Source organism: Drosophila subobscura, chromosome J (genome assembly GCF_008121235.1).
Source record: "Drosophila subobscura isolate 14011-0131.10 chromosome J, UCBerk_Dsub_1.0, whole genome shotgun sequence".
In the NCBI taxonomy this organism is placed as follows: Eukaryota; Metazoa; Arthropoda; class Insecta; order Diptera; family Drosophilidae; genus Drosophila; species Drosophila subobscura.
Genome location: NC_048532.1, coordinates 15027063 through 15038988, shown reverse-complemented (window position 1 = coordinate 15038988; position 11926 = coordinate 15027063). Strand labels below are relative to the sequence as shown.

At 48.1% G+C, this 11926-nt stretch overlaps 2 protein-coding genes across 2 annotated transcripts; one reads left to right on the top strand and one right to left on the bottom strand.

Annotated features, from left to right (window-relative positions):
- Window positions 1-46: 46 nt before the first annotated feature.
- Window positions 47-5144, bottom strand: LOC117895693 (puromycin-sensitive aminopeptidase). Its single transcript, XM_034803538.1, has 7 exons — window positions 5064-5144; window positions 4721-4860; window positions 4006-4623; window positions 2326-3142; window positions 938-2262; window positions 748-870; window positions 47-686 (listed from the first exon to the last, which is right to left on the bottom strand). The coding sequence occupies exons 1-7, from the start codon at window positions 5125-5127 to the stop codon at window positions 477-479; spliced, it is 3297 nt and encodes a 1098-aa protein (XP_034659429.1). The 5' UTR covers window positions 5128-5144; the 3' UTR covers window positions 47-476.
- A 335-nt stretch (window positions 5145-5479) lies between these two features.
- On the top strand, window positions 5480-11755 carry LOC117895695 (protein cueball). The gene is made up of 4 exons (XM_034803541.1): window positions 5480-5813; window positions 8943-10365; window positions 10435-10768; window positions 10834-11755. Exons 1-4 carry the CDS (start codon window positions 5726-5728, stop codon window positions 10936-10938), a joined length of 1950 nt encoding a protein of 649 aa, XP_034659432.1. The 5' UTR covers window positions 5480-5725; the 3' UTR covers window positions 10939-11755.
- The last annotated feature ends 171 nt before the right edge of the window (window positions 11756-11926 follow it).

Below are 11926 nucleotides of genomic sequence, written 5' to 3'. Positions count from 1 at the left end.
CAGAACGTTGAAAAGTCTCGTTTGCGTTTTAAAACATTCCCAATGGTTAGTTTTGTTCAACGTTTTTGTGTAACGTTTCCTAGAAATTGCATTTATTAATCGTAATAAACTCAACAAGTTGATAATTTCAGCATGTTTAGGCACCCGGGAAAGGTTACGCGGTGATACATTCCATAAGCTGTAAGGCCTTAAATGCTGCTAGAGGTCTGGGGTTCATCTGTTTGTGTCCATTTTGGCAAGTCAATCGTTGTGTGGCTGCTTTCTGATTTGTGGTTGGATCCTTGATTGAAGACGATTCGGCTCTCATTCGTGAGGGGGAGAAGGTGTGATCGGTGGTGGGTTTTGGCTGCTGTTGGACTGGTGTGGTTTCTATGGGTTATTCTGCTGCTGAATTGTGTTTGTTGTTGTGGGTGGTGGTTACTCCTTTTGTGATTCGTTTTTTAAATGCTTTGGTATGCTCGAGGGCGAGACCATGTCTATACGCTCTTCAGGTATGTGGATAGCTTCGCGCGATCACGCTCCAGCCAGGCGGCATTCAGGCGTATTGTCTCCACGGCCTGGGAGACGGTACGCTCGCAGCCGGGTATCTGTGTTACCTTGAAGAATTCCTCCACTTCTTTGGCCCTCTCCTCAGAGGCATAGTTCTCGATGAGATACTTGATCAGTCGTGTGAGCAGGAAGCCGCCCTAAAAATGGCAAAACAATGAAGATTCCATGTGGAAACGAACGAAGGAGAGCAGGACTTACCTGATAGCGTTCGAGAAGCTGCTTGTTGTTGCTCTTGAAGAACTCCCAGGCCATGTCACGGCCCTTGGGATTAATGGCAACGGCCACTATCACAAAGACAGAGTCCTGGGCACGCACTTCACCCTAAGAAACAGATGGCGGATGTTATACAGGGAACCACAATCATTTTTTGAGCGATTCCTACACTTACCGACATGGCAAAATCAATGACGCGACGCAGCAGCTTCACATCGGTGCTGCAGCCGAGGGCACGTGAGATGCGATCCTGCTCCTCATGCAGATCCGTGGTGCGGTACAGGGCGAGCATCTCCTCGAAGACCTGCTCATCGCCGTCCTGTAGCGCCGCCTTGTAGCAGGTGTTGCGCAGATCGGCGGGCAGCGGATTGGTGCCGTTTATGTGACTGCGGAAGCGCTTGCGGGCCACCTCGATGACTTCGCTGCTGCGGAAGGACACAAGGCGAGCGAGGACAAGGCTGCGCAGCAGCGTATCCAAATGGTTCTCGCCTTCGCGTGGCTCCCAGCCCAGACGCTGGGCCACTGGCTCATAGAGGTTGCGTCCAAAGCGATGGAAGTCCTCCATGAGATCCGTGTGGGATATCAGAATGTGCAGATTGGTCAGCGAATTGGTGATGGCCGTCCATACCGTGTAGTTGGTCTCGTTTCTGTAGCCTTCCACGAGGGCCAGGACGTCGACCGTGCTGGCATGACCCGCCTGCACCATGGCAAACATATCATCGATCAGTCCCAGCCGATCCAGAGGAGGAAGCTCCATATTCTTCACCGCTGGCATCAGCTGCTCCAGCATTTCCTTTGAGTAGCGCGTGCGGTAGTAGCCGACGGTGCCGGGATTAATTTTGATCCAGTCGCTGGCTGAAACGCCATCCAGAACGACCTCCATGGAGGGTTTGTCGAGCAGGAAGGTCTTGGCTATGGCCGTGGGATTGCGAGAGGTGGACACCGAAATGGGAACCACCCACAGGCAGTCCTCGTCGGCCTGGGAGCCATCGGCTGTGAATTTTCTTTGGCTGAGGCGCAGAATGCGCTGCGACTTGCCCTGCTGCTCGGACTCTACACTCACCACGGGGAATCCCTTGTACTTTATCCACGAGGACATGACCTCGGCCACATTCTTGGAGCTGGCCTCCTGCAGCGCTGTCCACAGATCCTCGGTGCAGGTGTTGCCATACTGATGGCGCGTCAGATAGATGTTCATGCCCTTGCGGAAGTCATCCTCGCCAATGTAGTCGTGGAGCATGCGAATCACCGACGCTCCCTTGTTGTAGCTAATCTCATCGAAGATCTCATCAATCTCCGACGGATGGCCGACAGACACTTCGATGGGATGCGAGTTCTTCAGCGAGTCCAGCTCCAGGGCACGCGTGTACATGTCCGTGACGAACTGAGTCCAAATGTCGTACTCGGGGAACAGATGGTGCACGCAAAGGAACTCCACAAAGGAGGCATAGCCTTCGTTCAGCCACAGATGTGTCCACCACTCCATGGTAACCAGGTTGCCTGCAAGGCCATAGAAAAGATGACATCAAGCAAGAGCAGAAGAGCAAAGAGAGGCGCACTTACCGAACCACTGATGTGCAATCTCATGGCCCACAGTGAGGGCAATGGACTGCTTGCGCATCAGCGATGTGTTCTTGGGATCAACCAGAACGAAGGTCTCGCGATAGGTGACCAATCCCCAGTTCTCCATGGCGCCGGCCGAGAAGTCCGAAATTGCAATAAGATCCATCTTGGGCAGTGGATAGGCAATGTTGAAGTAATCCTTGTAGTAGGGCAGCACCTTGGTGGCCACATCCAGGGCGAATTGTCCCTGCTCCCGCTTGCCCACGGGCGTGAAGACGCGCACGATGATGCCGTCCTCGGACTTGCCCTCAACAAAGTCATATTCGCCGACGACGCATGCCACCAGATAGGTGGACATGATGGGTGTACGATCGAAGCGCACGCGACGCAAGCCGCCGTCCAGGGCATCCTCCTTCTTGACGGGCATATTGGACAGGGCCACGCGATTTTTGGGCACCACCAGCGTGATGTCGAACGTCGCCTTGATGGCGGGCTCGTCCCAGCAGGGGAAGCAGCGACGCGCATCTGTAGCCTCGAACTGGGTGACGCCCGCGTAGCGCTCCTCCCCGCTGGCGCTGAAGTACTTGCTGCGATAGAAGCCCTTCATCTTGTCGTTGAGCTCCCCCGTAAAGGACATGTGCAGCACGCCGGCCGTTTCCGCGGGAATACCCTGCTCAAACTCCAGCGTCGCCGTCTCGGCTTCCGTGGAGTAGACGATGCGATCTGCCTTCAGCTTGGTGCACTCAAACTCCAGCACCGCCTCATCGATGATTATGTCCAGGGCATTGAGGACGATCTGTGTGGTCGGCTCCTTAACCTGGAAATGGTCAACGGATAAAAGAGATGAGTCAATAACCCGTTAGAGCAGAAACAGTTTGCTGGGAGTTGGTAGAACAGCGGCCATAAACAGTTATTCCAAGGTCATAGAAATTGCCGCTTTTTTTGCTGCCTATATTTCGAGTTTCCGGCTTAAGCTGCCGCAATCAAAACCGCCCCAATCTCTAAAACACGTTTTGGCCAAATTTATGCACTGCCAAGAGAAAAGAACAAAACTAACGGTAAACTACCTGGAGCTACGCTTTCTGATGAGGAATAAGAACAGGTAAGTTATTCCACGCATTTAATAAATGTGATCGAAACCAAATATTCCCATTAGCTTTGAGTCAATTTTGCCATTATTTATCTTTACGTCTGTCGATGAAGAGTATCCAAAGTGCGACTTAGCGCGCATATGACCATATTTGGCGTTGACGCAGGCAAAAACGTAAACAAAATTTACAGTTATGAGAGCGGGAGACGTTGAGGAGATTGGCTTCACATAAATTTTATTTGTTGCGCTACGGAGGCCCCAAGTGCCTCGTCATTCTGCGTATTCCCATTCCCAGCAACAAAGAAACCGTTTCCTCGTTTGTGTGTATGCCTGCTTGTGCATTTTCCCGTTTGTGGTGTGTGTGTTATGTGTGGTGTATGCAAATTGCAGCATAAAGAGAAATGCCAAACAACAAAACCAGGAGAATGTCCGAAAAATATTTTTGCACACGACACGTCAGATGGTACAAAATCCACACAAACGCAACACTGGCACTGGAAAGTGAAAGCGAAAGCGGAAAGACAAGAGAGAGGAGTGGAGAGGAGGGGACAGAGAAGAAGACAAGACAGATAACGAGGCTCTTTACTCACTTGGATTTGCACTATTGTCTTGCCCTTAAATGTGAAAGCCTCCAGATCGGGCTGCAACAGCAGCTCGTAATGCTTTGGCACCACATTCGTGGGCAGCCGCTTGAACTCCTGCTTCTGCGCCATGCCGTCGACCTCCTCCTGTTGCTGCACTCGTGTCTCCTGTTGCGTGTGTGTCCGTCGACTCTGCTGATGCTGTGGCTGGCCTTTCTTTTGTCCGGGCACCACGTCCGCCGATGTGTACGCTAAGATGGCCCGATACTGGTTGCACAAGTCACCGAGCAGCGGTGCGTCGGAGTTCTTCAGTGGAGCTCCCAGGGAAACGGAAGAGTAGTCGCGGTAAAATTGCTTCTGAACCTTGACGAACTGCTTCGACGAAATTAGCTCGTTTAGATGGGCAGACTCTGTGCGGCGGAGATTGGCGTTAGAATGCTTATCGAGTGTTGAGGGAGAGACGTTAGCAAACAGCCGATAATGGTTAGCAACGTTGCAGTTGTTCAGATTGTTGGAAGTGGAGGTGTTCGAGTTGCAGGTGGGCTTGCTGCTGTTATTCTCACTGGGGTTTAGTAACTGTGGCTGGGGTTGCGGTTGCGGGATAACAGCTTTGGATGGGTCTGGCAGCTGAAATGGCAGAGAAAGGCAGGACAATTGGTTCTAGTTAGTATTATCAGCGACACACACAGCAATTATTGATAAGCGTTTCTTCACGTCTTGTTACTTGATTAGCTCTGGCGGTGGACCGGAGGGGAGGTAAGGATGAGCGGGATTTGCTCTCGCAGCTCGCTCTCTCACCTTCGCACAAGTGTTGCTCGAATTCTGTGTTCGCCTTGGCTACTTCCAAGTTGAGTTTGCCAATTTCTGGAAAGATTAGTGTTGCACTTATTGCACTATTCGTACATTTGATTTGATAAAGTTGAATGGAGGAAAAAACGATATGCTGCCTGCTTGCGGTTATCGAACACCACGCACACACACAAACACACACGCTTCAAGTGGCCTACTTTCTAATCGATTTGAGACCAGCTGTTTGGCCGGCTACAAATGTTAACTTCTATAATCACCGTTTTTTAGCTTCCAGGCTTGTTTAGCCGTACGAACACCTCCCCTCAGTGCATTCTTGTACATTGCACTTTACGTTTCCAGTCACGCGAATAAATAATAATATAACCAAAAGCACTAGGAAGTTGTCGGGTATTATTGCGTATTCGGCGTCACTTACCAACACTGACGATAGACTTCCTTGCGCCGTTATTTTTAAAATCAAATAAAAACTAGTAATTTTGCTCGCAACGACACAGTTCGTATTTTATAAATGACTATTAAGTCCAGGCACTGTAATTCAACTTATTCAGAAATCGATTTCACATGATTCAAGTGTCCGAATACACATGGATTTAAAACAGCTGTTTTTCGATTGCTAAATTACAACCCTGCGACAGTGGAGGGATAAAATCCAAATACATAATTTTTATTTATTTATTTGAATGCTGTTGCCTGGCGTGGTTGATTGGGTCCGAGATTTGCTTTACCCCTTTTAAGTCCGAGTCCGGTGAACGTGAAAACATCGCGGCGTTTACTCGAATCCGACTTATTTCTCAATCCAATATTTATTGTCCGCGAATGTATAAACTGCAATCCAATTGTTACACGCGACACTTAACCCTTAAATAGAAGACGGTTGTGCAATCGAGTGAAGTCTGAATAATCAAAGTGGGCAACAAAAATGTTATGGTGTCCGTCAGTTCTAGTGCCAGTTATAGCTGTTGCCGCCTGTCTGCCCGTCCTGGCATTAGCAACTCCTCTGGAATGGGGTAAGAATCGAACACGAGAGAGGGTCCACTGACATGACCCTCTGGCATGCCTAACCTTCATTTCCGCTCAAAATCAATTCGTCAAGAACAATGCGGTACCGTTCTCACTCGCTGCAGGCAAAAGATAGCACCAGGGGGCTCTTATGTAATCGCTTGACTCTAGAATTATGTGTTTCGAACATGCAATACGCGTACTCGTGCGTGTAAGGTGTGAAGGGTGGACCTGCTATCAGCTGAACGGGTTTTATCTTCTCTTCTATCACTCGTTCTATGCGTCGAAGCGCGGGCTTTTCTTATCAATGCACACGTCCCCCTGATAACTAATAACAAAATACATTCGAAAAATCGTTGAAAACACTCAATTCATTATTAGTCGGTGTTTTACACGGCAGCCAAACTTTCTCTTCCCATTAGAGAGGGTTACGGTTACGCTCGCTCTCTTTCAAGTCGGCTCTCTTTTCAAATCAACGTGGCCGGCAAAAACAACATTTGGTTTTTGCCACCTCCCCTTCCATGAAATTTGTCGCACCATCAAGCCACCACTGTTGCCGCCATACCCATGGTCTCTTTTGGCACGTATGCCACATAGTATATCATCTGTCGAGCCGGCTTCTTTTTAGATATGCTTCTAGCTGTAGTTGCTGCCATACTCCTCTTTCACACAGCGGAATTATGCTTACAAACAGTTTGTGCGATTGGGTTACTCTGCTTGGCTGCCTGATGCCGCCGCCTGCAGCTGCAGGTTAGAGTGTTCCCGAAACCCAAAGAATTTTAAAGTAGCAATTCAAAACCTCATCTAAATACATATGTATGTACATATGTACATACATATGTATGTACTTTCCATTAAATATGCTTCTAGGCAGTACTTGAAAAATGACAATTGGTTTCTATTGCAGTTTATGGGATTTGGATACACGGCTTGTAACTGCAGCATAATGATTCCCAGACCCGAAGAGTTTCCAAGTCGTAGTTCAAGACCCCAAACAGAGACAGTTCACATTTCATTCCCAGTCCAATTCGTGCATAACTAAAACCCAGGCAGCTGAGAACTTGCCTTCTGTCATAGTATAATGAGATCGATGGACACCACGTGCATCAAGAAAATCCACTACGAGCATTCCATATTCCCACGTAGATAGTGGCATTGAAAAACCATATCATATCTGACGCGATAGGAAAAAACTATAATGAATCATGAAATTAGAGGGGGCTTGATAGAGATAGTACAGTAAATTCCATGGGAGAAATATCGGTTGTAAAATGAACCTACTTCAGTGAGGGGAAAGATCAAACTCTCCACAAAAAAGGGAACACTTCTATTTACCACGAGAGTGAGATTTATTTTTTGCTTGGATGCATAAATATCCAATAATGAGGAAACCCTCAAGCAATATGCACCTTGAAATGTTAGTAATCCTTAGTAAAAGCTTTCAGAAATAGGTAATAAAATAATGCTAAATAAATATCAATTAAAAACTATTTCTGCATCGATCAAAACGTTGACCTCAAACGCAGAAGCCTTGGAGGTCATCGCACCGGTGCGGTGCCAGTGAGAGGTGGTTCCGACGCTCGTTCATTCGCGTTTCCACTGTTATTGTGTTTGTGTTATTGTCTTTACAACCAACACGATGATAATTGGCCAGCACACGCACCCATACATATGGATGAATCATGAATAACCATTATTTATGTTTAGGTTTTTGGCAAACAAAAACTATAGCAACAGTGACCTACAAAAGTTTGAGGCTCTAGGGCCAATGGCCAGGTCGATATGAATTGAATTTACCCAGATCGATGGTTGATCGATGGATTCCAAGCAGGGAAATGGAAGTCAAGTCGTGTGAAAGTAAAAGCAAGCCTCCTCTCTCTCTACCTCTCTCTCTCAGCCTTCACCATTTTCGTGTTCTTTTCTGTTCCGGAACTGCTCAGCTTTTTGTTTTTGTTTGCTGTCTGTTCCGCCAGCTGAAGTTTTTCCATTTCCGTGCGAGATCCAGTCCAGAAAAGTGCTTTCTTTATCTTTATCCGTTTGCACAGGCAACAAACAGCCGGCCAACAGGCACAACAGGTGCTGTGCTGTGCTGCAAGCGCAGCCTTAATCATTCGCATTAGCTTGACTTGAACACACGCCCCTGGCCATTTGATAACAGGTTTTCTGGCTTTCGATCTCATTACGATTATAGTACCCTGCATACCCAGGGGGGGTATATTGTTATATTTACATGCAAAATTTCCCCACTCCAGTGAGGGGAAAGATACAACTCTCCACAAAAAAGGGAACTTCGTTTGTTTGCACATTCTAATACTCAGATATGCCCAGTAAATGTTCCAAATTTCAGACAAATAAAATCAAAATCAAATTGAAAATGTATCTAACACAGAGGGTATTATAAGCGATCAGTTATTTTCTAGCTTGTTTACATTTTCGCTTGAGTAGAGGTGTCTGTCGCTAGGGGGGGAGCGGTCTAACCCGCTTTCGAATCAAGCATTGCTTATCAAATCTCTTCAAAATACATTTTTGCACACTGTACATCCAGATTTAGAAGTCGGCGGCCATGTTTGTGTTTGTGCGTGATTCAAGGTCACGCGTCACCATCGACATCACTTCCATTGGGTGTGAAATGGGGGAAAATTCATGTTAATTGATGTGACTTTTCCACACCATGGGTCACAGATCAGTGTTGACATTCGCTGAGAGAGTAGGGTTTTCCCTTAACACTGGATCCTTGTCGCCATTGAAGTGCTTTCCATTTGCTTATCAGCGGCTAGACACCTTAGACGTAAATGATCTCTAAAACTCTGCGACATCTTGGGGCGACACATCGCATCAAATCGATTGGCGCCACATTGAATAATCATCAATAATACAAATGAATAATTGAAACGCAATTCTGGCAGAATTTTTTCTGTTGCAAAATTCTAAATTGAATTCCCCATATATGTACATACATAGGGGGAAATGATTTGATTGCCATTTCGAAACACTTTTGGCAATGTTTAATGGATCGCCTGAGCATTGATTGAGCTTAATTTCCGAAAACCAAAAAAGGAGCAGAGAATATGAACTCATAGATCACGTGCCTAAATCTTCAATGATTTCTAACTGAATTTTCTTTACTCCTTTCGCAGATTTTGCCGTCACTTTGAAGTCGAAAATTCTGTTTTTAGATGAATTTTGGCGCTCTTTGGCATCGGCGGCGCACGAGTTCGAAGAACTCTCCGCCATGACCTTTGACGAAACGGAGGAACTCATCTACTTCCATGATCGGGTGCACCAGAACAGCAGCATATTCTCGCTGCGACGAGACGCCCTGATGGCCTCCCACATAGCCGAGCAGGCGGTGCAGCGAACGGGGAATGAATCGGTGGGAGGATTGGCCTACGATCCGCTCAATCGGAACCTCTTCTGGTCGGACACGCTGCAGCGGAAGATCTACTTTGCCTCAATCGATAGTCCAGTGACGGAGGAGCCCAAGGTGCTGGTGGATCTCAGCCACGAAGGTGCACGGCCCGATGGCGTGGCCGTCGATGTGTGCCGCAGGAAGCTCTATTGGACGAACTCCAACATCACGCATCCCACGGTGGAGAGCATCGATTTGGCGGGCACCAACCGCCAGGTGATCATCGACACGGACATCGATATGCCGCGTGGAATTGTCGTGGATCAGCTGTCGGATCGCATCTTCTGGATCGATGACCTGAAGGGCGTGTTCTTTGCACTGAAGAGTGCGCGTCTCGATGGCTCCGATCGGCAGTTGGTGCTGCACGACAAGCACCATGAACCGCAGAACCTTGCGGTGACCAATGATGCCATCTACTGGACGGACAAGACCACCAAGGCGGTCTGGAGTCATCCCAAGGTGCCCATTGTCAAGGCCACCACCACCACCGTGAGTCCGGCTAAGGCGGAGGAGGATGATACGGCAACGGAGACCATCGCAGACATCGAACCAGAGCCCGTCGCAGAGGTCTCCGCACTCGTTCGTGTGACCAATCTCAGCGAGGAGGCACGTGGCATTGTGGCACGCACTGGATTCTATCAGCGACTGCAGAAGGATGCACATTGCGCGAATGTGGTGCGCAAGGTCAAGGAGCGACTGGATCAGATGGCCAAGAAGAAGCAAATGCGCAGCCTGGTGGACGAGAAGGTGGCCCAACTGGAGCGCGATCATTGCCTGAACGGCGGCACCTACATTGCCGATCGCGTGCTGTGCATCTGCCCCACGGGCTACAAGGGTTCGCGCTGCGAGATCCGCGAGTGCCACAACTTCTGTGTGCACGGCACCTGCGAGATCAGCGATCGAGCGTATCCCAAGTGCTACTGCCAGCCGGGATTCACGGGCGAGCGTTGCGAGATCAGCAAGTGCTCGGGATTGTGCCTTAACGGTGGCCACTGCAAGCTGGAGGATGTCTCTGAGAAGCCCAGCTGCGAGTGCCCCCACAACTTTGCGGGCGAACGTTGCGAGCAGAACTCCACGGAGATCTGTGCGCTGTTCTGTCGCCTGCTGAAGCACGAGTCGGACATCTATGTGCCCTTTGGCTGCCACGATATGTGAGTGGAGGCGTAATGCAATTCCCCATGCAATTCTCAGCTAATTGGTTTGCTTTTTCCCTCTTTCAGCTGCGAGGAACTGGCCAAGGATGCCAGCGATAAGATCGCCATACCGCAGTATCAGCATCTGGAGGTGTGCATGACACCCAGCCCATGGACCAGCAATGTGATCATTGTCCTAGTTGCGGGCATCGTCTCGTGCTTCTTCCTGGTGGCCATCATAGTCCATGGCTTCCGTCGCTTGTACAAACCAAAGAGGCCACGCATCAGGAAGACATTTGTGGTGCGTAAGCAGGCGCGCACGAACTCCGCTGGCGACACACCGCTGACCAATCGCCCGCTGGCCACCGAGCAGTGCGAGATTACGATAGAGAATTGCTGCAACATGAACATCTGCGAGACGGTAAACGTCCCTTCAACGTCTTTAACTTGAAGAGAAACCATGACTAATGTGTTGTTGCCTTATAGCCCTGTTTCGATCCCAAGCTGGTGGAGCAGACACTAGCCAAGTCCTCCAATTGCAAGGAGGACAAGAAGATACTTATCCACAACATGGACGATGATCTGTACTAAAGAGGAGGGAGTCGGCACTGCCGCTCTAGCAAAAACTGAACCTTGTGATAGTCGTTGTCGAGTGCGGTGATTGGTATTCGAGCTTAAAAAAAGCTGCTGCCCGCCCGGCTCTCGGCCCCGTTTGCCCTCAAGGTGCACACACCATTCAGAGAACACCAGCGAACTGGTGGAACACTTAACACTCGCCAAAACCATTTACTTAAACCGAAAGCAACATGTGTACTTAGCAGAACTACCGCTTGAAAGCTTTAAAGCTTTACCGTGGTAAAGCTTTGGTCTCTCGTTAATTTATTTTAGTGCATCATTTTTCATTCTAGGGTTTTATTACAATTATTAGGATTTTTAGCTCAAAGCCGCGAGAGAGAAGAGAAGCAACACTTGAAATTTGTTTCGTTTTTAATATTTGTTCAATAGTTTAACGATTTTAATATGAAATTCGCTATGGAAATGATGAAAGTCAAAGTGACTGACATTAGCTTTAACATTGGAATAAAAACACGGAAAAACAAAGAATTCTAGAATTAGCGAGGAAGGAAGAAGCACGCACAACTCTTGCGACGGAGATCCATTGTGATTAATGAAAAAACAACGCTGAAAACTAGTTTATGATTCACTGTACAAGTTCCTGCTGTCTCATGACAACTGCAATGCCCCCTAACCTTGCCCCATGCTAACTCTGAGACCCCATCCTCTTCCTCTCCAGCGCAAAACCCAAACCCACATTTCGGCCATGAAGAGAGTTGTAAATATTAAAGAATAGTTTAATTTTAGTTGTAGTCCTTAAGCAAGAATGGTTGAATAAATAAAATCAAAGCGACATGCAGTTGTAAATTGTGTTTGTGTTGATTACTCACTTGTGGTGTCACCTATGTAAATATGTAACAAAGAGATCACAAGGGCTGCTGTGTCACCCTTTGCGCAGGTTAATCTCTTGACTAGTTGCAGCTGATATCACAGCACTATATATCACTATTTCCTTTTGTTTTTT

What these genes read in the sequence shown, in the direction of transcription:
- LOC117895693 (XM_034803538.1), bottom strand. Translation starts at nt 5,127, where the DNA reads ATGTACAAGAATGCACTGAGGGGAGGTGTTCGTACGGCTAAACAAGCC. An exon ending in GATTGCACATCAGTGGTTCG is followed by an intron (nt 2,263 to 2,325) that starts GTAAGTGCGCCT and finishes ATGGCCTTGCAG; the next exon opens with GCAACCTGGTTACCATGGAG. An exon ending in AGCTTCTCGAACGCTATCAG is followed by an intron (nt 687 to 747) that starts GTAAGTCCTGCT and finishes TGCCATTTTTAG; the next exon opens with GGCGGCTTCCTGCTCACACG.
- LOC117895695 (XM_034803541.1), top strand. Translation starts at nt 5,726, where the DNA reads ATGTTATGGTGTCCGTCAGTTCTAGTGCCAGTTATAGCTGTTGCCGCC. An exon ending in AGCAACTCCTCTGGAATGGG is followed by an intron (nt 5,814 to 8,942) that starts GTAAGAATCGAA and finishes CTCCTTTCGCAG; the next exon opens with ATTTTGCCGTCACTTTGAAG. An exon ending in ACATGAACATCTGCGAGACG is followed by an intron (nt 10,769 to 10,833) that starts GTAAACGTCCCT and finishes GTTGCCTTATAG; the next exon opens with CCCTGTTTCGATCCCAAGCT.